Source organism: Clavelina lepadiformis, chromosome 6 (genome assembly GCF_947623445.1).
Source record: "Clavelina lepadiformis chromosome 6, kaClaLepa1.1, whole genome shotgun sequence".
Classification (NCBI taxonomy): domain Eukaryota; kingdom Metazoa; phylum Chordata; class Ascidiacea; order Aplousobranchia; family Clavelinidae; genus Clavelina; species Clavelina lepadiformis.
Genome location: NC_135245.1, coordinates 4,471,289 through 4,495,214, shown reverse-complemented (window position 1 = coordinate 4,495,214; position 23,926 = coordinate 4,471,289). Strand labels below are relative to the sequence as shown.

Genomic DNA, 23,926 nt, shown 5'->3' with positions numbered 1-23,926 from the left:
TGAGTGTGTTCATGTCTAGAAAGATGACTTCTAACAACGTAGATGTGGATGCTGCAGATGCTTCTACAATTAAAGATGTAAATGAAGAGTTGAAAAATACTTTTGGGAATGAAAAAAGTGAGGTGGACCATGAGAAGCTATTTTGGAGTAAGTTAGAAAGTCACTGAAATTGTGATCAAAACCGTCATAAGTAACTAGATTAAACAATTAATATTAGTTTGTTTATCAATTATGAAATTTAAAGCAGCGCACTTTGCGATTTTCAATGTTTTTTTTTTTCAAAATATGCTCAACTAAAATGATTGCTTTCACTGTGAAACAATTTCAGAGGGAAGTTCAATAAACGGCTTCCACATCTCTTGCCCTTTCACTGAAATGAGTAAACGGCGCAATCGTACCCGATTTTCCCCGGAGCAAATCGCAATCTTAGAGGACGCCTTTCAAACCACTCACTATCCGGGAATCCTTCATCGAGAATTTTTGGCTGCCCGAACTCGCCTGACTGAAGCTCGAATACAGGTTTTAATTCTTTTAGCAAAGCTGTATCTTTGTGCGTCGATATGCGTGTTGGAAACTGTCATTTTGACGTGATCTTGTTTTATTTATCCACATTTCCCATTCGTGAATTTATATCAAATCATATAACATTTTGACGTAAATGCTAACTTTTTGCAGGTTTGGTTTCAAAACCGCCGAGCGAAATGTCGAAAGCAACAAAAGCAACTGACAAATACGCCCGGCCTAACAAAAGAGTTTAATTCAAACGGTTTTGAAGATAACTCGACTCCTGCTAAATCACAAAGTGATAACGGAAGTACTTCGGTTTCTGGGAGCATCTTTCCAACTGTATTTGGAAACTTCCCTTGGACTTTTTATCCCATGCAACCGTCATTTCCAAACGAACATCGTTTCACTTTGGCTGGACTTCCGTGCCATCCGAGAATGTGGAATCCAACACCGACACTCCTCCAGCAGAATCATGATTTGGAGTCAAAATACAAGTTGACTTCCGCCGATTTCGGTCAAAATGCACTAAGCCGATTTTGTCAGGTCATTAATGGATCGGGTCGAAACGTCAAAGCTGAGCTGGCGAGCATCGCAACGATGCGGCATTGGGACGATGAGAAACTCTTTTCATCTTCATCTACTCCTCTTCTTCCTACGCCCTCCACTTCTTATGATCCTTGTGGTGTATAACCTTCCTTCATTGATAAGTGTTATTGTACTCAGATGTAAAAGCTTAATCTCTAGTATAGCCTAATTATACTGTATATTTATCGTGAAAATGCGCATTTGTTTTTTTACAAAGTGTCTAAAAATACAGTGGAAGTTCGTTAACTCGGAATTGAATAGAATGAGTAAATTACAGACCACTATGACAAACCGCTTTCTTGTGGATCTTTTTTAATTATTTTGTTTGAAAAAAGTAGCACTGTACAGTGTGTTAATGGCATTAACGTTGCAATAGTAACCTAATATCTTCTTATAACTTAAGCTATTTTGTTATAGAATTTGGCGTCTATTAGGCTACCCCTGGTCTCGCCTCGGTAATCTACTGTAGCATATATATAGATAGCTCATCATCGTTGGCTTACACCACATAAACTTACCGTTCAAGCATTACAAGATGTCGAACCTGTTCGCAAGATATTTTGGAATAGAAAAATTTCTACTTGTTAATTCTAATAGAACGATATATACTATATATTATATAGTATGATGCGGTATATCTTCAGAATCTCGAAAAATCAAATTATTATTTACCTTATGCACACCCGGGATTTTTTCACTGTACAAATATTTCTGAACGAAGCCCTTGCACATGCGCAGTAGGCTTTTTTCGAATTTATTTCGGCAACATATCTGTTAAAAGACAAAATACTTTCAAAGCCAGTTATAGTTGTGCCTGTAAGTTAATAAAATCGTGTATTTATGTATGTCTGCATTTATATAGGCCAGTGGTTGTCGACCTTTCGTGGTTATAGAAAATATTGAGATGCAATAATACATTTTGCCTACTTGGCTGTTTCCTGGTTTTCAATATTGTTGTTGTTGCTTTTGTTCGAGCTTATTAGTTCAAATTGGTAACTAGTGGTCTAGCACTGTTCTATTGGTCGGGTCCAGATAAGCAAAAGGATGTTGTTTTTTCTTTCTAGAATCGAAGCCTCCCAAATGTAATCCTTTTCTCATTATTTGGTCAGCAATGAACTTTGTTTTAACTGTCTAGTCAGTCTAGTGGTTGTAAACATTCTAATTATTTCGGCTCTTACAAATTTCTAAATGTTAACCAGCCCATGATCGAAACCAGAAAAAATAACAAACAATCTTTGATGCTTCTAAAATCAACAATTACTTCTTCAAAAAGTATACAACGACATTATGATGGATGTTATAACAGAAAAGCGTATAGTATATGCAGACTATATGGCCACAACTTCGATGCGTAGAAAAAAACAAAAACAAAATCTTTAGGTATATTCAAGAGCGTTATACCATGCAAAGAAAAATGGGAGACGTTCGCCAATGAAAAAATAACTTCCTCAACTTACAAAAAACTTTGCCAAAAGTCTGCTAATAACCTAAATACAAAAATGTACAAAAGGATACGGCGCACATCATATAAATAAAACATACATTGGATGCAGTGTCAATGCTCTAAAACACCTTCAATTTGTCATACCCAATACAAGCAATAACGACTGCAATGATTACTATGGCAATGTTTCTGAAAATGACATTATTCTTTTGTGTATTAGTTCTAGTATAGGCAAAAAATACTGTCATAGGTATGGAAATTCCAGAAATTCATACAGGCAAAGATTCTCGCAATACGGTGACCAGCTCATAAGCAACAAAACATCAAACTAAATGCATTGAAACGTTTAGTTGTGTAGACCAATATTGATTAGAAAACTAGATAGTGTATGTAAACTGTAGGGAGTGACAAAACATTTTGACGATAACTGTAGACTTAACGCACGTTTTTCATACTAGGGTTTAGGAAAATATTTGTGAAGTTTGCCAAAGCAATATTGACTATCGTTTGAAAACAACATAAATTAAATTAAGAAAACGCGGGAAATTGAAGAATACAGACTGAAATGGGTTCTCCAGGATGACCGTTAGCTGCGTTCTCCAGGAATTCCATGTCCAGGCACACAAACATTTCTTTTCATTAAAAATGTCCTAAACAGTGAAAATGTCCGTGGTCCTCATTAGCCAGAATTGAAGAAAAATCGTGAACAGCTTACACGCCAATCCGCAAAAAAAATTTAGAAAATTACAATCTTTTGAGAAAAACTTTTTGTAAAATTGTCATGTAATTTCTTGTCGTTTCATGATTGCGCTTATCTAATATATTTACAAAATCCGTTTATTTTCAACTTGACCTTTCTTTAACATTTGTCTAATCTTCAATTACTGCAAAAAAGAAAGTGCTATTATACTAGCCATTTGTGAAGCAAAATGCAGTTGTAACCGAACGTTAACTTCCAAAAACTAAAAGAACTTTCAACATATACCTGCTGGTCGCGAGAAAGTTTCTGCTTTTCCAAGCAACTTTTACTTAAAATAATCATCAAAATGAAGAGGCTCGACGTCCCAACAACGGATACTACCACAGCAGCGACGCAAGATTCTATTAAAAATCACGTCAATTATTTTTAAAAATAGAGATTGGCACGACAGAAGGCAATACGTGACTTCGCTTAGGTCTTCAGCTGGATCTTATTACGATTTTTGCCATAAAGGGGCCATTTTTCTAGCTTTTAAATTTTCGCCAATTGTAGCTATCAACATGCGCTAACTCATGTACGGACAAAATGACAAAAGCTAAAAAGACGTGTGCGAAAACAATAACAGTAATGACCTCATTACGACTAACCTGGCTACTTTAATCCAAAAATAGCAAAATAAAACTATAGCAAAGCAAACACTATATACACAGTTTCTTTTAATACCTTCTTCAGATTTTTTAATTGAGCTGCTTTTGTCTTCTTTTCCGTCGGAAGTCTTCACAATCTCAGATTTAGTAGTAACATTAATGTCAGATATGCTGCAATCGTTTAAAAAATTAAGAGTTAACAAGCGTATTAGTACTAATTTTTATGGCCAATCGTAAAAATCGATTTGTTCAGTAAGATGTTACACTTACTCCGTTTGGTTGTTATCTTTACTATCGAGGTCTTTCGGATAGCAATCAATTTCGTTGTGGGCAGTATTTTCAATTTGTGTGCGCGGGGCACAATATTCGGTCCTAGTGGTCCAGGGTTCTTCAGGTCTAACAAAAACAATGTTACTATAAACATTAGAATAAATAATTAGACCTAATTACACGACTAGATCAAAAAGTAAAGACAAAATAATTAACAGGCGCACGTATTTTAAATTTCTTTCAGTTTGGCTTCAATGTTGGTTTTTATTACTTGTAAGTCGTAACACCCATTTTTACTATACAGCATTTTACTCCTGAATTTAATACAGATATGCTATTTAACCAGAAACACCCACAGAATATCAGCTTATATACGCTGCGTACCTGCAATCTTCCACTATTCGCTGATTTCGATTGGCGGCGCAGCATGCGAAGGTTATTCCATTTCGTTCGACCACGTACATAGTCCGATGGTCAGGTCCACTTTCGACATGCTCACAAGGGTTTTCAAGTTCTCTATCTTCGTAGATGTTTCGAGGTTGCGGTGTAACATAAATGGCGTTAGTAAGTGAACAAAACAGCACTATGGCTTCCAAAACCAAAATACTTTGTTTGAAATTAGATTTGTTCATTTTAACGATCAAGTTTGAACCTAAGCCACCTAATTAGATATATTGCAGTTGTTACAACAAATTCTAGAAGGGTGGCAGAAAAATGTTAATTATTGTCTTTTTGTAATAATCACTGTTTACACACTAATTATGAAACAAGCTAAAAACAGTTTTAAATTGACTAAATGTTGCCATTGGGAACGCAGACTTAAACAAATGGCATAATTACTATTTATTATAAACGCACTGGTTTAAAATAATTTCAATAAATTCATCTTAAACTTTTATTTTATTTTTGCTGTTTGATAAGTTGAGGTTTCTTTCTCACCGACAGTGGTCTTATGGTAAAATGTTTGAATTTGTGTCCACGATGACCTTATTTCTTTGAATGAACTTTTTATGTTATTGCAAATGTGTTAATTAATACTTACTGTTCCGGTCAGGTGCTGTATCAAACACACCGTAAAACAAACGACTTAGAAACTGTGTTGGCTGGGAATTAATAAATTGCGTTCATGAAACAGCTATTAATGTTTAACTGCTAAACAGCAATGATTGCAAACTGCTATACTACATGCAAGCTTGTCCTGTAAACCGCTCTTTTTCAGCCGTATTTCGGTATCTAATAGCAAGCTTGTGTAGTATGAACTACTTGTATATGTATAAGGAAAAAAGCACAGAATTTAAAACAACTGTCTTGAAAGTCTATCTATGTAAAACATGCGGCTCGGGTTCCAAATAGCGACTGTCAGAACAGCGACTGTCAATAGAGCGACTACACGACAGCGATTCATTTAAAACAGCGACTGTCAATAAAGCGATTACACGACAGCGATTCATCAAAAACAGCGACTGCCACAACAGCGACCTCACTTCTTTTATTAAATCCAAGGCTTACGCGCACACGCACTCTTTCACCCCCTCCACACATACCTTCCATCCCCCACACCTCTCTACACACGTATGCACGCACAAACAGGCAAACACTGCGTAGTGAAAGATTGAAACCAAAAGGGACTTTAAAACAACATTTTATTTGGACTATCCATAGAAGTCATATGATTTAAAAAGAAATAGGCTAGTCAAGCCAAACAACAGAAAGTCGTCAAGCCTTGCAATAAAATTCAGGGTCTAGAAAAAGATTGAAACCAAAAGGGACTTTAAAACAACCAAAAGTCTTGCAATAAAAATCAAGCCACGTTTATTTCTAAATTGTGAGCAAGGGCTCGAAGGAACTGCCGCAGATCATACTCGCTATCATAACAGTCGCTGTTTTAATGCGGTCGGCATTTATATACAATCGCTGTTTGGAATGTCGCTCACTTGATTACGTCGCTATTATGAAGTCCAGAAGTCGCCATTATGACAGTCGCTGTTTTGACAGTCGCTATCCGGCCTGGATGCCAAAACATGCTTGTAGTTTACGTTGTAATTGTAACTGCTGTTAATATTAGTACGCGATGCAATATTTTGTGAATATTGTTATAGTGTTTTGAATCCCTTAATCATTCAATGGGACCAAACGCCAGGAGATATCCTTCACTGTAAGAACACAAATAGTCGTAAAGACAAACGGATTTCGTAATTCTGTAATCCATTTCGCAATGATGAATTTTACAGCCATCATACAAAGCAGGTTTGGACATGTTCATTTACACGTTCATTCAAGGCGGTTTCTTTGTCAAAATGTGTCTGTATTTGCCTGTTGTAGCCTGACATGATCCACTAGATCCGGGGTGTTCAAATGATTTCTGCCATGATCAACCACAGCCAAACCTGACAACATGATGAACCACTAAATACGAATAGTAAACATATTGGACAAGCTTTAATTTTTATGGTGCTTTATTTATGTAAATGTACCCTACATTGTAGGGCCTACAACATATTAATAACTTTGTAAAAGTCAAAAGTGAAGTGTGCTTCAGCTGCAAGATTGTTTCAAGACTACATTGGAAGATCCACACAAAAAGTTGAAAAGATCCGGATCCGGATCGAGATCCGCCTTTTGAACGCCCCCGCACTAGATCATATCAATACACCGAAAGCTGATGCTTAATGAATTGATTTTGCATTAAAAATTGTTTGATAATTTTTCATACACCTTTCGTTTATTGTCCATATCTTAGTTTTGCATTGTAATACGAAATAAATAGTTACGTAGCCTACAGTCTTTCAATTGTAGGTTAAGGTGAGGCCTGATCAAGTTTGGGTAGAGTTGCAAGGTTTAGTTGTAAACTAATGTATGTTCGTCTGTTCTAACTGGGTTTCTTCTTTGTGTTTTAGGCTGCACACCTCACAGCCTTTATAAATATATACCTCAACCTCTTACTTTCCTTCCACGCTCAAGAGCAGGGTTGGTGAGTTTGCTAATATTGAAGAGTTTGTGAAGTCTTTTCACCATTTGCTAATTTACAAATACATACTTGTTTTAGCAGCTAGTTTTTACCAATTTTTACCTGGAGGACCTATTCATCCATCCTAAAATTAACAAATCTGTAAACAAATATTCTATCATTAACTCATAATAAACATCTTTATTGTAGTTCATACTCGCTGTCAATAAACAAATTTTGTAACATTTTTCCCGTGCATACTTTTGATCGTTGCGGCTTACAGCTGATCCCCAGGACTGAAATGTGGCGGTGGTGAACTAACAAACCTTTCCACACTTTTGCTCACGTCGCATCAAATGACAATGTGGCGGTAAGTTGGTGCCACATAGGCATTCAATCTTTGCTGTGACGCCAATTTCCACACATTTACGCGTCTCCTTTCTGGCGTGCTTGTTGTCCAAGACTAGCCGCTGAAGGTAGTTGACGATGGTGACTAGTTACCGCAATCTAGTCATGTTGCCTGAACGTGAACATATGTGTCTTAACATAATTGTGTTGGATTTATTCGCCCAGAGACCAAGGTTTAAAAACAAGTGCAGGTTCAACATATTTCTGACTGTAAGTGTTTGTCTAATTGCACGGCTAAACGTTTGCGAGCACGACGGCTGCTGAACAGTGCTAGACTGGGAAGAGCACGTCCTTATGTGACGAATCATAAAATTTGGAGTCAAGTTTCTTATAAGTTTTATATTGTTTATGGTCCCAACACGTGGTACGCAATTGCATATAAGCGTTGTAGCGCCGCAGCAAAAAACTAAAAACATTTTAAAATGATATTTGTAAGCGAGCTGGCTCAATGTAAGGCCATGGGCAAGTAAATGCTTTCTGAATACTTATTCTGAATACGTATAAAATATACAATGCTTTGTTTATTAATACTTTAATTGCAGAAGCACATTTCAACAAGATTTAAGCCATACATGAATTGCGGAAATACTTTTTTTAAATAAAGTATTATCTCATCTTATCTGAAAACTGAAATATGTCCTTAGACGTGCAGTGTTCTGGATATGTTCTAAGCTTTTCTGATTGATGTCAGTCAGCATGAAACGTAGGATTCCAGTTGGTATTCAATCTTCCCGCCGTACCAGTAATTGGCGCTCTGGGTTGATTCCGATCATTGTGACATCTTGATCCATGTCAGCATTTTTAGCGGTGATGCTTCTTTCGTACCATGTCTGTCTACTTCTGCCATGTGTTGGATCCAGTAAAGAGTTCGTTAAACCGACTTACGCGAGAGTTCGTCCATTATCTGTTCTAAGAATGTGAAACCCCTGCACTGCTTTCTCGCCACCACTTCTTGATTCATTTTGGATCTCTTACTTTCGAATTAATCAGAGGCTCTAACATCCCCTACTGCTTTGATGGAATTATTCGCGGCATTTTGAACTTATTCCGCTTACAATATCTTTCTGTTCAGACAAGAAATCTTGAAAGCTAGTTGTAACTTCAAATTCCTTATCCGGTAATATTGCTTAATGGATTGAATGCACATATACGAAAATCTTCATCGGAAAGCTGAAGTTAACCTAATGCCTCCATCGTACAGAGGCGTAACTAGGGTTTTTATGCTGACTTTCTATCGTAGAATCACAAAGGTATATAGTTTCCCTTTTTTATTTTAGCCATACGGCTGCGCCCGGGGTCAGATGTCCCTCCCAGTTATGCCTCTACTATGGTACTTCATGTCATATGTCCCACGCTTAAGCTGCCTTGTTAGTGTCCTAATTCACACTGTTATGCTACTTGCACATTTTTGAAGAAAATCAGTCTTTGTTTCTCGTCTGTCGATTGTGTTGCTTTGGTTTTTATTTACAGAGAGCAAACCGTAATACGAGTCACAATAATTACTTCTTAAAAAGATAATAACATTATGATAAGAATAATTAGAAGAACGAAAATATTTACAGATTATGACCACAATTTTCGATGTGTAAAGACCAAAAACAGGCATTGTTTGTTTTAAAAAAATTAACAGCAACACATAAAAGCAGGGAAAAAGCAAGCTATTGGCTTAAATTTAACTATGGCGGGCGGCTGTTATAGTTTGTGCGAAGCAAGCGATTAAAATTGGTTTCAAGCAAAATCCCATTTTTTCATTAATAATCACGGGGCAGTGAAAAAACAGTTCCTACATGGGGGATCTCCCTATAAAATATGTTACCTTATAAAGTGAAGTGGTTGAAATTGAAACGAAAAGTTTTTTAACGAAAAAGCTATTATTTGAAATATAACACGATCTTGAAAAACGTTAAGCTCGACAGACGACGAAAATGGGCAAAAGAAAACAAAAATTATTTTAGAAAATGGAGAACAAAAACAGCTACAAGGAAAACGGAGCACAGCACAGAAACGAAAATCTAACAACTCAAAAGTGCATAAAGCAAAGAAATTCGTCCATTGCTGTTGCTAAACCATGGTGTGCCATTTAGGATGCATGAAGCCTAGCAACCAAGAATCGTTAACCGTTGTGAGCTACCGTGTTAAATGAATGAATTTTTAAAGCAAACATATAGGTAATTCACTCTGAAGTGTACAGTTTTGCCTTTTAAATATAAATAATAAAAACTAAAAAAGTGGTAACAACAACGGGTAAAAACAGGTCCGCTACACAGTCACTTCGTGGGGTGATTTTTTAGCGGATAAAAGTTCTGTTGTTGAATCATCTCCTGGTGATGAGGAGGTGGCACGATCCTCGCTGCACTCTGCTCCGCTGATCTGTCTTCCCGGATGTCCCCTACTTGAATCATAATTCCGTGACTCGCCGTAATCTTGGGGCGAGTATGGAAACCTTGATGATGGTGTGACCCTAGGGGGTTCACTTTCGGGGCGAGATACAGTCTCCCGGTTACCCCTCCATGACTGGGAGGGCCGATTATAATGTTGTGAATAGGAGGGTGGTGGGGACTGGTGGTACCGCCCTGGGTTATCCCCACTTGGGGAAGGTGACCGCCTTCCACGCGAGCAGTCGCAGGGTGGGGATGTGGTGTGGGGCCGTATTTCCCCAGTAGAGACGACACTTTCGTACGGGGGTAAAGCAGCATCGTCCATCGATGTCCCTGGTAAGTGTCTGCTTGGAATTCTGGAGGTTGATCCAATTTCCTCCAGGAGGTCGGACTCGGAATGTACAGCTTCGCTGTCATGATAATTAGATGGGGGAGAATGGATCCGGCGCTGGTACCTCTGCCTGTAGGAACGTCTTCCGTCATCATCGTGTCGCCGATGTGGAGAACGCTGGCACCGATGTCTCCGGCTGCCATGACTATGTCTCTGTGGAAGAGCATTGCTCTGCCCCATGTACATCGCAACCTCGTCTGAGTCCGAGTATTCATCCGGGACTGAAGATCGCGAATACAACCGCCTTGTTTCACAAGATGAGTCTCCGCAATTGCATGGATCTCTTCGACAATTACAAGCTGGCAGGAGGCGGCTGCTCTCATGATAGGATGATCTGCCTGGGATTGATGAGGAGGTATCAAAGACTTCGTCTTCATCGATTACATCATCGTACTGACTCTCGCTCCCGATGCTCTGCTGGTAACTGTGTGTGTGTGAATGATGAGGGATATTAGAGTTTGACACGGATGGAATCAACCTTGTGTGAACTGCTCTTCCGGGAGGAAGTCCACTCCTGGAAGGTTTTCCTCCGATAATCTCGATGCGGTCACTTCGACGATGCTGCCCGCTGCTGTGTGAACTCGTGCCAGCTGAGGTCGGTGTGCTACTGGATGCGTAAAGATAACGCTTTGCAACATCCCTTCCACTCCTCAAGGATTCGTTATCATCTTCGAGTCGTGGATCTTTCCTGGCGAGGTTCTTCTCGTCAAAATCCACGCTCATCTTCTCGGCAGTCGCGGCAGACACGACCAGATCCGTTGTTGTGACTTTTTTTGCCAAGACGTTATTCAAAGGAGGTGACCCTTTACCACTTGGCAGCTGGTTCACGTTCAGCGCAAAGTTACTCCTCTGCTGCTCCTGTAAGTCCACGTTATTCAGCTTCGGTACATCCAGGCCGTAAATCTTCTGGTGCTTCCCTTGATTCGATTCCGGGTCCAATTTGCTGCCCGAGACCCTTCCGCTATAATCCTCCACGTCGTCGCGTTGGCTGCCGGAAGTGTAATCTGCACGTGGTTTTCGGTGACGTTGCCCCATGCACCAGCAGACGAGGAGAGAAAAGGCGATGATGGCGGCGATGACAGCGGCAAGGGATGCCAGAAGGGGAATCAAATAATTCGCATCTGTGGATGAAACAATGCCAATTAAAGAGAGCTTTAAAAGAAATTGAGGTTTTTGCATTGAAACGCGGATTAAATTTGAAAACTAGCGGATTTCATGGCTGCACAGGTAACAAGATGTCTTTGTTTACATTTCCGACGTAATTTCACGCTCGTTTCGGCCTCAATATCACGTCAACTTACAATGTCAAAACGCAATGAAGCAAGGTCTTAAATGGTGCCTCTAAGCATGTGGACAAAGGTATCACTACGATCTATTTCAAGATATTCGACAAGATTGCCAATATAGAAATCTGTCATTAGCCAAAACTGGCTACAATGGGTAGGTTCATGTTTGTTTAGTTAACAAAACTATTAACGAGCAGTAAGATTGATTGATTTGCTACTAACTTACCGCCGTTTCTAGATTCAATAATAGTGGTTTCCACTTTGACTTCCGTTAGTGAGGATAAGAACGGATATTCCGCGGGTTCGTAGCGGAAATTAGCGACCAGTTCCGCAGCTTCTTGGGCTGTAGCTTCATCCTTCGTGCCATTGCTCGTCTAAAGGAAATAACTTAAATTAAGCACAGTCTCTAGTCAATGTGCGGAAGCTAGGGATAAGATTTTGAACCGTTAACCTACCACTGTGACTCGGATCGCTTCCGGATCTTCATCTGATTTCGCGCATCTCACCACTAGAGGATGCTCCAATGCGTACATGGATAACTTGGGAATTTGTCGCACGTTGGCGCAGATGTCGCTGACCCAGACGCCCTGGAAGTATAAAATGTTAGAACTGAATTCAATTTGGTCCATGCAGGTTGGGTTAAAATCATTTCCATTGTAACTTACCATGGGCAGCTTGAATCGGTCAAAGGTCAGGGTGACACGAGCGCAGTTACTCGTGGGAAGTTTCTTCGCGTTTGGGAAGCAGGAAGCGGAAGGTTCAGGTAGGCCCAGGTCGCCATCTTCCGGATAAACGTGGCTGTGTAGGCGGCACATCCCTTTCACTTTACAATCGGTGGTGAAACATTCGTCCTGGGACAACGGCTGGCACGTCTGTCTGCCCGGGCATGGTAAGGTACCGGCAATACGCGGACTCATGCAGATGCGCGAACCACACCAAATCTGTAACAAGTTGGAGAAAAGTTTAGGTTTGTCGTTAATTAAGCTGGCACGGTAGCAAGGAATAGTAAGTTAATAGAATTTTTAGTCCTACATTGCTACACTGCGTCCGACCGCCTCTACACGTGCATGTGTTACAGACGTCTGTCCACCTGTCGCCTTCATCGTAGTGGACGCCATTGAAATAGCAAACTCTATCCGGTGCCACCACTATTGAAAACAAAGATTATTTCGTAATGCAGTTGTGTTTTAAAACGCAAGACTAAGAAATACCTGCATTCGTTTTACGACTAAAACAAAGTAAACATTTCTAGTTTTCGTTTTGAAAACAAATGCTTCCAAGTTACCTTCGTTGCAATTCTTCCCGGTTCTGCCGTGAGGACATTTGCACAAGTAGCCGTTGATTTGGTCAACGCATGTACTGCCGTATGAGCAAGGCGACGACTGGCATTCGTTTACATCTGTGAAACAAACAGCAATTTCACAAATCAATATCACATTTACGTTTTTTATGACACGAGCGAGCGCTATTGAGCATGGATTTGGTAACTTACTTGTACGGCAGTCGGGACCAGCAAATCCTGGCTTACACTCGCACCGGTAGTGGTTAATACCGTCGATACATCTTCCACTATTGTAACTGCAAAAAATAAAATAAAAATTAAGTCCGATTATAGGAGTTACAAACCGTAGAAAAATCACTGAAAGAATCGTAACTGAAACAACATCAAAATAATAGGTAAAAATGTATGTTATAAGCTGAGATATACAAAATCTTTAAAAAGGGTTATGAAACTTACCATGGATATGGGCTGCAGTCGTCTATATCTGTAACAAAGTACAAAAAAGAATACAAATTAGACGAATAAGAAAGATATAAACCTATTTAGAGCGTGATGAACACAACCAAGCAATGACGCAAAACATGTCTAGTACAGAGTACAGACGTGCAATGGAGTTCAGCAGATAGACAAAAGGTCTGGCTAACAATCGGTCTATTTTAAGCAGGCCTTCGGACAATACAATCAGTTCTTACATCGCCAGGCGCTATGGCTTGCATCAATCGGCACAAGACAATTACTCTAACATCAAGTCGAATGTCAAACTACAAAAGACTGACGTAGTAAAAACGTGGCAATAAAACCTTTGCAATCGTGCCTATGCTATTTGGATTACAAGAAACAATCTGTCTTTTTACTACACGCAGATAGAGTTATATGGTTAAAAGAGCGATGCAATTAACCCAAGGAACTCCTACACGAGCGCTAGGCTTAAAGCAATAAACGAACTTCAGTCTTAGCTTCTAACGCAAAAAATCCACCGCCGGGTGATAGATCGGGCTGACGCGGCTTATCACATATGGGCATGTATGCGGAAAAAATACGGTGAGAAAATACTTGTTTGTGTCTTTTTTCGAAACTCGCGCTGATGTGTGCTAATAGCACAATCTTAGCCGTATGATTTAAGTGTTTAGATGGCTGTTTTTTTAAGGTATCGCGTTAACAGGTGCAATAACGTTTCGTCATTAATTACACTTAAAAGGTGTAACTTTCTGCGCGGGCACCTCTAAGCTAAGAAAAACAAATAAATTTTTGGGGCTTCCAGGAAAGTTTTTTGACGATTAATCAAAAATTTCGAAATGTTGGTCAAAAATGTATCAAATTTACGAAGCCTCTAATCATAAACAAAAGCCGCTTACGCGTAATAACCATATCTGTTGGATAGAACGCGTCCTATTTAACCGTTTGCACAAGAAATTGAATTTGGTTGTGGTAACTTTACCAACACTAACTCTTGGCAGCTTCGCCTAGCGTTACGCTTGACTGCACGTCACGCATGGTTGACGACGTATCAGATTACAGGTGTTAAGGAGAGCAAATTGGGCCATTAATGTCTGGAAATAGACATTCACTAACTTGCTTGTTTACTGCTTGCCAAAAATGTTATGTTCTTGGTGGTGTTGAAAACAATTAACGAGCTAACACGGAGAAAAATGTCTAAAATCCATTTCAAATACCGTGACCAGTCCCACGTCTTTGCTGACATGTTTTGTCAAATTAGACCCCGTCAGCGTCTGTTAATAAAGTTTAAAGTGATGTCTTTACTCACTTTCTTCGCAGTTGTCTCCAGCAAAGCCGTCCCGACAATAGCAACTGTAAGATTCCCCGTCGCCCACACAGGTACCGCCATTCTGACATGGAGAACTGAGGCATGCCGGTACTTTGCCTGGAAAGACAAAAACGATTGAATAGGTGATAATTTCGACATTTCGGAGAGAAAAACGGCAATCGCGAAACAAATCAGACAGTGTTTAAGCTGTTTGGGTTAAGAAGATGCATGGCAGACTAAGTAAATGGCCCGTAACGACAACGCTGACAAAAAGTGAACCAGTAACTGTATAGTAAGGTTGGTGATGGCCCGATCCGCCGACCCTTGACCGCAAATAGGGAAAACAATCCTTAATCCAGCGCAGAACTGTTCCATGACTATGGCAGGTTGTTAACGATTATATTCGAGCTAAAACGGGGAAGGCGGCTTACTGATAGACAACATAATAAGGCTGAAAAAAGTTACTTACGTTTCGTGCAAGTGCTGCCCGACCATTCTGCTGCACAACTACACTTGAAGCTGTTTCCAGTCGGGATGCATCGCCCTCCGTTGGCGCACGTATTTTCTTCGCAACGTTCTCGTTCTGCATAAAAAACAAGCGAAAATCGGAATTATTATTTCGTCACAATGGTCACGTGAATGCTTGTGTGTTTACGTAAAGGGTAAGCAGAAAACACAAAGTGGAGCCTGTTCGCAGGTGGACGACGTAAATCCATTTAACCTCCGGATTCACCAGCATAGTAACGAGACAGGGTGCAATTATTAACTAGCGCAGGTGTAGTAATCGCTTCGCTAAATTGCGAAAAGCTTCACAAGTCTGATCGACAAGACAATAACGTTGATCAATTCGAAGACGAAGGCGACCGCAAAATCGCTTTCCTGTGCTACAAGCGTTAAACATGATGCAAGTGACATAAAAGAATTTTGTCGAAAATGTGGAAATTATAAGCAGTTTGTCAGCTTACCATTCGCGCAACATCGGTATATCGAGTAAAGTAGATGATTGTCACCTGCGTTATGTAAATGGCTACGTCATAATTTAGTCAACTTTGATATCAAAAAGGTTTAATTGAAAGGGTGAAGCGAAGACAGGCTTAGGTCGTAGATCGGTATTGCACAATAATCCAGATAGGCAGCTCTTCACAGCATGAGCGGCGGGTACGGAAAGTTAATTACCGGTGTTAGGCGGTCTCGACTGGTTCTAAATAGCTCATTATTCCATCATAATCAAATCGTCGCTACATTTCTTAAGCTTATCGCAATTAAAGGTCATCTCAGCCTCATAACAAGACAGCCTTTGATGAAATCTTTCAAATGGGGCATCAATTTCCGATTGGGTCCTCGTCAAAACCCGAAGCCTCGACGCACCTGGACGTTTTGGGTTTAACGTGCTCAAAAAAAGAGTAAAACCCACTCAATCATACTCAACTTGAGTGCCACGTAAGTTTGACTCAGAAACACGTTTCATATTCTATCTAAAAGCGGTTTGGCGAGCTCTTCTTATGCGGCAGATAGATACAATACAACTAATGCTGACTAAGGCACCCTTTTACTTTGATTAATTACATGAAGGGGTGACGAACTGGCAGGGTAGACGGATACGTTTTCTGATGTTATTTTTACAGTTAGGAAAGTTGATCCACTTAAAACGTCTCGAATTTTTGCTTTAAGTTTAATGCAAACCTGTACTGTTCATCTAATGTGCGCGGGTGACACGTTTGATGAACAATATCTGGGTTGCGCATTCCGAAATCAGCAGGTTTGTCTGGGTCTAAGATGCTACGCCCTATATCTTAGAGTTCGTGTGTTTGGGAATGTTTTAGCGACAAATATTACAGCATTTTCCCACAAATCAGATGCGATTGCAACAGAAGTCAGTAATAAGTTGACATGCCTTTTGTACAATGGCATTTAATTGATAAACAAAAACGTGTGAAGAAATTTTCGCCCAAACATACTTTATACACCCTTTGGGATTTGACGCCGCCGTAGGTAGTCTGGCCCGTTCGGAAGACACAAAATACCGTGGGAGAGTGGACTGTTGGTCAAACAGGTCCGGACAGGCCTGCGGGCTGGAACAGAACGCTACAATTTCGATGTTGAATGCGCGTTGAAATGACGGATATCAAACCAGTTATGAAATGGTTAGTTCAACTGCGCTTATGTTCGTGTTTGAGATGCACTTGAGACGTGTGACGTAACGCCTATTTTGTGATTATGACGTTGTACTCAGGCGGTCTCCAACTTGCGTGTCTGTTCAACGATATATTGTGACTGAGGTTCAAGGGTCGACTTGAATTTTTCACTTTTTAAACGAAAAATCCGCCGGCACCGCATTCTCATGTGCGAAGAAGGTTACTATTACCTCGAAGGCTAAGGGAAGTTTCTTCGACTAGTATTAAACCTGGAACGATTCCAAATCAAGTAACAAACTTTCGAACGCGATTTTTCTGCTTTTATGGTGTCACGAGAAACATAAAGACACGTCACCGCCCAAGACGCTTACGGGGGCCGAGTCAATAGGGAGGGCGCCGTCAGTAAGACGGGCACTGTCATAGGAGACAATAGCCGGGTCGGAAATCGGATCCGCAAAACCTGGCCGAGGCTGTAAAAAAACCGGGATCGTTTAACATATAGCAAAGCACACTCTGGCCTTGTTCCCAACATTAGACCGTACACAGTCATTTTTCAGGACGCCAACAAATCTAAAAGCCCCTCAGATTACAAAGAACAGAACAAAAGAGAACTACTACGGAGAAATGATACACGTTTGATCATCGGGTCAACCCTTTGTTTTCCACAGCAAGACAATGCCATTTTCCGATGTCATTGTGGCTGGACAAGGATGAAACATATGTAATCGCCCACGTAATGTATCTATTTGCGTCTGGCAAATTATGTCGCTCGCCTTGCAACAACAGGAAACGAAGGTTTGAAAAAAGACACTTTTCAGCAACTTCAAATCAACCTATATTAGCGCAGGGGTACGTCATAATCACTTACTCGAACTGCAAGTTTTCCCTTTCCAAGCTCCTCTGCATTTACAAACAAAGCCGTCGAGTTTGTCGATGCAGCGACCTCTGCCATGGCAAGGATCGGGATCGCAATCGTTGAAGTCTGCATAATATTAACCACATTAGTAGGGTAGCTGGCAACCTGGGTGTTGTGAAATAGTTCCTTGGTTATTTCGCCCAATGATTTTATCATCACTGACTAAAATTGACGGTTTAGAGTGGTAAGAAAGATACGACCTGGCTTTAAACGTATCCGATAAGGATTGTATGAAGGCATGTGGTGGCTGGGTTATAAAAGCCACTTACTTATTTCACAGTATTTTCCTTCCCAACCTTCAGCGCAGATGCATTTGTACGAGTTTACTTCGTCAATGCACGTGCCGCCGTTCTCACATGGGGATCCAACGCAATCGTCGACGTCTAGAGGGAGACAAATGCAAGAATTTAATGAACCAACCAACACATAAAGTGTAAATATACGAAGATTGTGTAAGCAGTATAGGTACAGGCGTGCAATACGGGCCCCAAGCAATTATAAAACTTTAGGAACGACCAAAATATTTTCAAAAGAAAACTACAAAGTAATGTGTTCATGTAATTAGCAAACGATCTTCACAATTACTTTTTTTGCTTTTAAATTAAAAGGCACAAATGTTATGGCTATGGCAAGAAGTTAGATATTTGCGGAGTATAATAACTAGATGTTTATGAAAAGTGGGTTGGCAAGAGCAAAACAAAAATAAAACGTCGTCATCCCAATGAGAAGGGTTTACTTTTAAAAAGCAACAATCTTAATGAATTATGCAGAATACTTACGCGGCAGTCGCACACGCAATAAATCATCACCGCGTTTAAAAAGATTGCGCTCGTTTACTTTGCTGCTGCATTCGAAAAAAAAACGACTTGGTATTCGATATTCTTTTCTGAGGGGCTTTGAAACAAAACAAAGCCAAAAACGCAGCAGCTTTAAAAGAAAAGCATCAGATAAGACGTGAGGTTTATCGGCAGCTGTCGTCTGCTGAGATGCGCTCGTTTTCGCAACAGATTGCCAGCATTTGATGTCGTCGATTTCTCAACAGCTAGCAGGAATGAATTATTTAAAATCAACTTGACAATGTCATACGACTTTATAAAGAAAAGCGAATTTTTTTAAGCCTACCGCATGCAGCTCACAAGTGCTGGATTATTGATCCGTGTCAGACGCACTTCGGCACAAATCGCTTTCACTATTATCAAAACGTCATATTGCTTGGAATGGTTTTAAAATTGCTTTGCGTTACAGAAATTATATGTCTGTGTAGGCTAAATCAAAAGTAGACCTATACCAAAATTACACTTTGACGTAAATTATTACGAGCACAGGGTCGGCTGGACACTCATCTGGATGAAATCGTGGTCATTTATTTTGCTCCGGTGGTCACTATAAAACGCTTGATTAAATTACATTTCCCGATAACAAACCACATCCTACATAGACACGATTGGGCCCAGTGGGACCTTTGTTAAAATCAGCTAAAAGTTTAACCTGATGCAATGTCAGCCTGGAAAGCTATGCAGGTCCGGCTACTGTGGGGGTTCTTTTTACCTTACCCATCAATCTTCACCGTAGCCTATGTTGTTATAAGCAGGGGACGGCTTTTCTAAATTTCATTTATTAGTGGAACCCCGACGAACGTCGGGTGACAATATAGCCTTTTCTTCAGTTCAACGCTGGGGTAAAAATAATGTTAAAAGATTCCCCCCCCCCCCCCCCCCGAAAAAAAGACTGCTGGACAGTAGCGGAAGGCTTCCCCGGCGGGCCTAAGTTGCGACGGAACCCGACACCTCAACAAGCGAGGGTAAAGTCATGGGAGAGATAACCTGCGGCAAAACAGTCGCTTTTTACCCTTTCCCTCAAAATATCTTTAGACCGAAGCGAAAACTGAAAAAAGTGAAAGCTGTTTTCAATTATACAGTTGCACACTTAACGCTTGACGACTTGAAAGAGCTAATCGCTTAAAACAACAAAATCTGCAAAGGTAGGCCCCGAGTGTGATTCGCAGTTTATGCAGGTAACCCATGGGTTTATTGTTTACCACAAAAAGTTAATAATAGTAAGTAGTTGATTTAGTTCTTGGTGATATACATGCCAAAGGTAAGCTTATTGTAGAATTAAAACCGGTAAAATATATAAAGCATAACCACAACCAAGAACTAGAATTGAGCATTATTCTCTGGACACTTACTCAGCTCACAGTGGACGCCTTCGTAACCGGGGTCGCATTTGCACTCGAACTGGTTGTCATGGAGACTCACACACCTGCCATGCGCCCCGCACACGCCCGATTCCTGTATGACGTAGCCAAGTTTGCTGGAATTTGAGGAAACGTGGATTGTGCAGCTGTCGATCACTGTCATCAAAAAAACGAAGAAAAAATTAATCGAATCGCTGTTTTTTTTGGAGATTTTTCATCGGCGGATGCGAGAAACGTTATTGTGCACAAATGTACGCTCGTCTCTCGGGATTTTTTTTTCGCCAAGAGGCGGCCAAATTCTTTGCCCAAATATAAACGCTTCGAAAAACCGCAGCCTAGCTTTCTCACGTTCTATCCTAAGCCTTCCCCGCTTAATTACGGGATATAGCGTTCGGCAAGTTTTAGCGCGCGCCATTTGCCAGTTCGGAAACCGGCGATTATCGAGTAATAATTAGTTGTCATGAGGTAAGTTCACCAAACTCACTAAACGCAATCCTATATTTCTTTGTGACGTCACCTCCGTTTCAACGAGAAAAATTCACGGTTGAAACAATTGCGGGTTCGAAAAAAATACTTCATCACAGATATCCTAGAATAATTGTTGTCAGCGGTTTCGAAATGTTAATAACGACGTCGACAATAACTTCGACAATCTGTTTTTAATTTCCGCAAAAATTACCAGCTCAAATTGATAAGTACGTTTTCCAAAATTAGTAAGCTTACGTAATGCCAGAAATAAAATGACAAGGTTATCAAAAGAAGTTTTTGTTACCTTCGCATAGAGCATTTTCGCAGTCGTTCTTCAATATTGAGCAGTTCTTGCCTTCGTACTTGGAGCTGCACTTGCAGTAATAATCGTTTTCCATGTTAAAACACTCGGCTCCATTTTCACATGGATTCGGTTCACAATAGCCTTCCTCGAGCTGCAAAAACAACACCAATACGCGTGAAAACCTAATCACTTCCACATCGCTCGCAACGAAGCAAGAAGCCGAACATTCTTCCAACCAACAGGTGTCGACTTAACTACACGCGGACAAAGTTTCAATAAGCAAAGCTAAAAATGCGAGTAGGAACTGTTAAACAACACCTACAGTATGTATATCCCATGGGATCTTCACAGAAACTGCAGATTTGCTTGATTCTTCCACTTAGTCAGCTTATTACGTTTAGGTCTTTTTCAGGTGAAACTTTACTTTAGGTTTAATGAACGCTTTGAACTGATGCGTATAAAACTAAATACAGACCATGCGTAAGCCAAATGGTAATAATAGCAAAATAAAACGCGTTAATAGGCGACATGGCCCGTCTATACATCTTCAATGATTGAGTAAACGATATAACTGACTGCGCAGATCGACACTGCCGCAACTTCTGCGCAACACGTCAGAGGTCACTACAGCTTGTTCTTACGCAAACGTTTCGTGTCAAGAGCAAATTTTTTCCGTTTTTAAAAGGAAAGTCTTACAAAATACGCGGCCAATATACGCGATAATGACTTTGTTAGACAATAAATTTCGTCCCACTTGCAAGTCTTACCGGCCTAGAATAGAAAGCATTTATAAACAAGTGCCGTAATTCCTTACGAGGGGACGATTTTATCGTTTAATAAATTCCAAAAATGATTTAAAAAATAAGAAATTAAATGTTTAACAAGAAATAACTAGGACTAGAGACGAGCTGGATCGGCATTCTGCCGCTTGGCAGCTGTCACTATCGATTCGACTTGCAAAGCGGCAAACAAGTAGACAAACAAGGGTTTTATTTTAGGGGAAGAGTACCCTTGGCTATGCTTGTATTAACTAAAACACGATTATACGCTATTCCATGTGCTGAGACAAGCTAAGATAGCGCAAATGCTTATTGGTGGTTTAGGTTTGCCGCCAAAACGTCAGGCTATTGTGACGTTTGGCATTCACCTTTTTACAAAAGCCGCCGTGTTTTTGCAAAGCGATAATAAAAAATATTTATAAATTATTTAAGGAAGGCGACACCCTCTCATTACTGGCGTATATGACGTAGGCCGTTTTATGTTGGATAGTATGTAGTTACAGGGAGTCGTACAACCTAATACCTTAATTCAAATGAATCGCTTTTTCCTTGAATGAGCCACTAAAATTACGACAGAAAACAACGAAACAGACATACAAAAACTAGGCAATTACGAAAGTTATTTCAGTTATTTCGTCGAGCTGATAACGGCCTTTAGAGAGACGATAAATTTCAACGGTAGAACAACGAGGTGGAACCTGGAATACAATCATTGTTTTGTCAAAGTTTAAAAGCGAGCAGCTTTGGCGACAATTGAAAATGTCCAAACGACCGATAAGAGACATTTTTTGACAAGCCAGTTATATCGCAACGTCGAAAATAAATTAAAATTCCGAATAAAAAATAACTCAACGCCACTAAACAAGAAGTCATAGCTTGGAAAAGGCAGAATTTTTTTCCATCAAACTAACCCGAAAGTGACAAAAACCAAAATAAAAACAATAACATTTTTACCTCGCAACGCTTTCCGGAAAATCCGGCAGGACAGATACATTGGTATTTGTTGATCTTGTCCACACACTGTCCGCCGTGAAGACAGGGGTCACCGGCGCAGTCGTTGCTGTTGACTTCGCACGTTGTGCCCTCAAACCCTTCTGCGCATGCGCAGTGAAAGCCGTTGATCATGTCCTACAGGAGAAAAAATATTTACGAGATCAAGTGGCAGTTTGGGAAACATCTACCGTTGCTTTTGTTTTGCAACTCTCGATATTATTACGTCATAGTTATCAGCATTGTGTCGTCGCGCTGCGCTACTAAATTGCTCGCGTAGGCGAATCCATGAAATCCAATTAAACGTAATCAGAGTTCACCGAAGAGCCAAATAAAAACACATTTATAAAAAAAATCTTCGGCGGAAAATCGTAAAACCTAACCACATTGTGGCGTGAGTCACCGTTGTAACGGTCAAGATGATTGTCATGAATGCTTTTGGCTGTAGTAGTCCGTCCACAATGCAACATTGGCAAAAAACGTTTCGGTGTCATAAATTTTGACGCAAACATGTCGCAAAATATATTTTGCAGCGATTACCAAGAGCTCGACTACAAATAGCTTTGAAATGTAACACTGGTATAACAACAAGAAGCACCTGCGCACACATAAAGCTAAACGGCGGCGGTTTTGCTTTTATATCCGCGCACTAGAAGTAACTTAGCTACCCATTGCTCTTTGTAACCATTGCATATGGATCCAATACGGCAATACAAAAGCAAGATGACGAGAAAGAAACACAGTTTAACATCTATCGGCCAAAAGACATTACCAGACTCTATGGCGACGCTAAAGGTATTCAATTTAACGTTTTTATTCGACAGAAAGTCGGCGAAATAAATCATTGTAGGCACTCGACGACATATTTTCACTGGTTGCGCGCAATTTAACGCGTTTTGGTATTTGTACAGGCACCAGGTGACATAACACTGGTTATCTTAATATCGTGTGTGTGTGTAATACTGTTTCACCGTGATATTAAAACCAGGCCCCCATCGAAAGATTATACCGTAGCGCTAAAGCCCTCAATCAAAAGATTTTCTCTTTCCTAATACCATTTGTAATCTCTGATATTTCAACGTGTAACGCTTACAAGTGCGTGAGTAGTTTAAAGTACGTTGGATTACAAGGCGTCTCATACCCGCGTTTGACAATTTAAAACATTTATTAAAACTTATCAATCACTCGTCGACAAGACTGACCTGGCCTCAAGTACAGCGACGTGGCGCCAACGCCACAAACAGATTTGTTTATGTTGTAAAGGTTGCCATTGGCGAGGGTTTTTGATCTTTTGTGTGTTCTTTGCGAAACAATTACGGTCACCCACCGCGCGAGTGTAAATCTAGATGATGTAAGTACTTAGCGTAACGGGGCGCGCTCTACGTGTGGTAACAGGATTGGACTAGAAAACGGGAAATAGCTATAGTGACGTCACAATTCTGTTTACATTTTAAATCGAATTCTGCATTCACTTACCAAGCATGTTGCACCGTTTTTGCATTGCCCGACGCATTCATTGATATCTAC

General features: G+C 40.2%; 3 protein-coding genes across 3 annotated transcripts in view; 1 reads left to right on the top strand and 2 right to left on the bottom strand.

The window, feature by feature from the left end:
• LOC143462945 (uncharacterized) lies at positions 1 to 1,866 on the top strand. Its single transcript, XM_076961262.1, has 3 exons — positions 1 to 147; positions 329 to 519; positions 676 to 1,866. The coding sequence occupies exons 1-3, from the start codon at positions 12 to 14 to the stop codon at positions 1,195 to 1,197; spliced, it is 849 nt and encodes a 282-aa protein (XP_076817377.1). The 5' UTR covers positions 1 to 11; the 3' UTR covers positions 1,198 to 1,866.
• Positions 1,867 to 2,332: 466 nt separating this feature from the next.
• Positions 2,333 to 4,841, bottom strand: LOC143462425 (uncharacterized). The gene is made up of 5 exons (XM_076960593.1): positions 4,538 to 4,841; positions 4,154 to 4,279; positions 3,960 to 4,054; positions 3,522 to 3,637; positions 2,333 to 3,420 (listed from the first exon to the last, which is right to left on the bottom strand). Exons 1-5 carry the CDS (start codon positions 4,783 to 4,785, stop codon positions 3,418 to 3,420), a joined length of 588 nt encoding a protein of 195 aa, XP_076816708.1. The 5' UTR covers positions 4,786 to 4,841; the 3' UTR covers positions 2,333 to 3,417.
• Positions 4,842 to 8,947: 4,106 nt separating this feature from the next.
• Positions 8,948 to 23,926, bottom strand: part of LOC143461804 (protein jagged-1b-like) — a 41,148-nt gene continuing 26,169 nt past the window's right edge. Inside the window, exons 11-26 of the mRNA XM_076959689.1 lie at positions 23,876 to 23,922; positions 22,364 to 22,537; positions 20,631 to 20,781; positions 19,850 to 20,014; positions 17,931 to 18,044; positions 17,614 to 17,727; positions 15,080 to 15,193; positions 14,611 to 14,727; positions 13,302 to 13,329; positions 13,056 to 13,141; positions 12,849 to 12,962; positions 12,596 to 12,711; positions 12,229 to 12,504; positions 12,019 to 12,150; positions 11,790 to 11,937; positions 8,948 to 11,398 (exon numbers count right to left, since the gene is read on the bottom strand). Of these exons, the coding sequence (XP_076815804.1) occupies positions 9,768 to 11,398; positions 11,790 to 11,937; positions 12,019 to 12,150; positions 12,229 to 12,504; positions 12,596 to 12,711; positions 12,849 to 12,962; positions 13,056 to 13,141; positions 13,302 to 13,329; positions 14,611 to 14,727; positions 15,080 to 15,193; positions 17,614 to 17,727; positions 17,931 to 18,044; positions 19,850 to 20,014; positions 20,631 to 20,781; positions 22,364 to 22,537; positions 23,876 to 23,922 (3,527 nt within the window). The 3' untranslated portion in view covers positions 8,948 to 9,767. The remainder of the gene's footprint in view (positions 11,399 to 11,789; positions 11,938 to 12,018; positions 12,151 to 12,228; positions 12,505 to 12,595; positions 12,712 to 12,848; positions 12,963 to 13,055; positions 13,142 to 13,301; positions 13,330 to 14,610; positions 14,728 to 15,079; positions 15,194 to 17,613; positions 17,728 to 17,930; positions 18,045 to 19,849; positions 20,015 to 20,630; positions 20,782 to 22,363; positions 22,538 to 23,875; positions 23,923 to 23,926) is intronic.

Coding starts and splice junctions, on each gene's coding strand:
- LOC143462945 (XM_076961262.1), top strand. CDS start 12: ATGTCTAGAAAGATGACTTCTAACAACGTAGATGTGGATGCTGCAGAT. Junction 148..328: donor CCATGAGAAGCTATTTTGGA/GTAAGTTAGAAA, acceptor AAACAATTTCAG/AGGGAAGTTCAATAAACGGC. Junction 520..675: donor TGACTGAAGCTCGAATACAG/GTTTTAATTCTT, acceptor AACTTTTTGCAG/GTTTGGTTTCAAAACCGCCG.
- LOC143462425 (XM_076960593.1), bottom strand. CDS start 4,785: ATGAACAAATCTAATTTCAAACAAAGTATTTTGGTTTTGGAAGCCATA. Junction 4,055..4,153: donor AAAGATAACAACCAAACGGA/GTAAGTGTAACA, acceptor AAACGATTGCAG/CATATCTGACATTAATGTTA. Junction 3,638..3,959: donor AATTAAAAAATCTGAAGAAG/GTATTAAAAGAA, acceptor GATTTTTAATAG/AATCTTGCGTCGCTGCTGTG.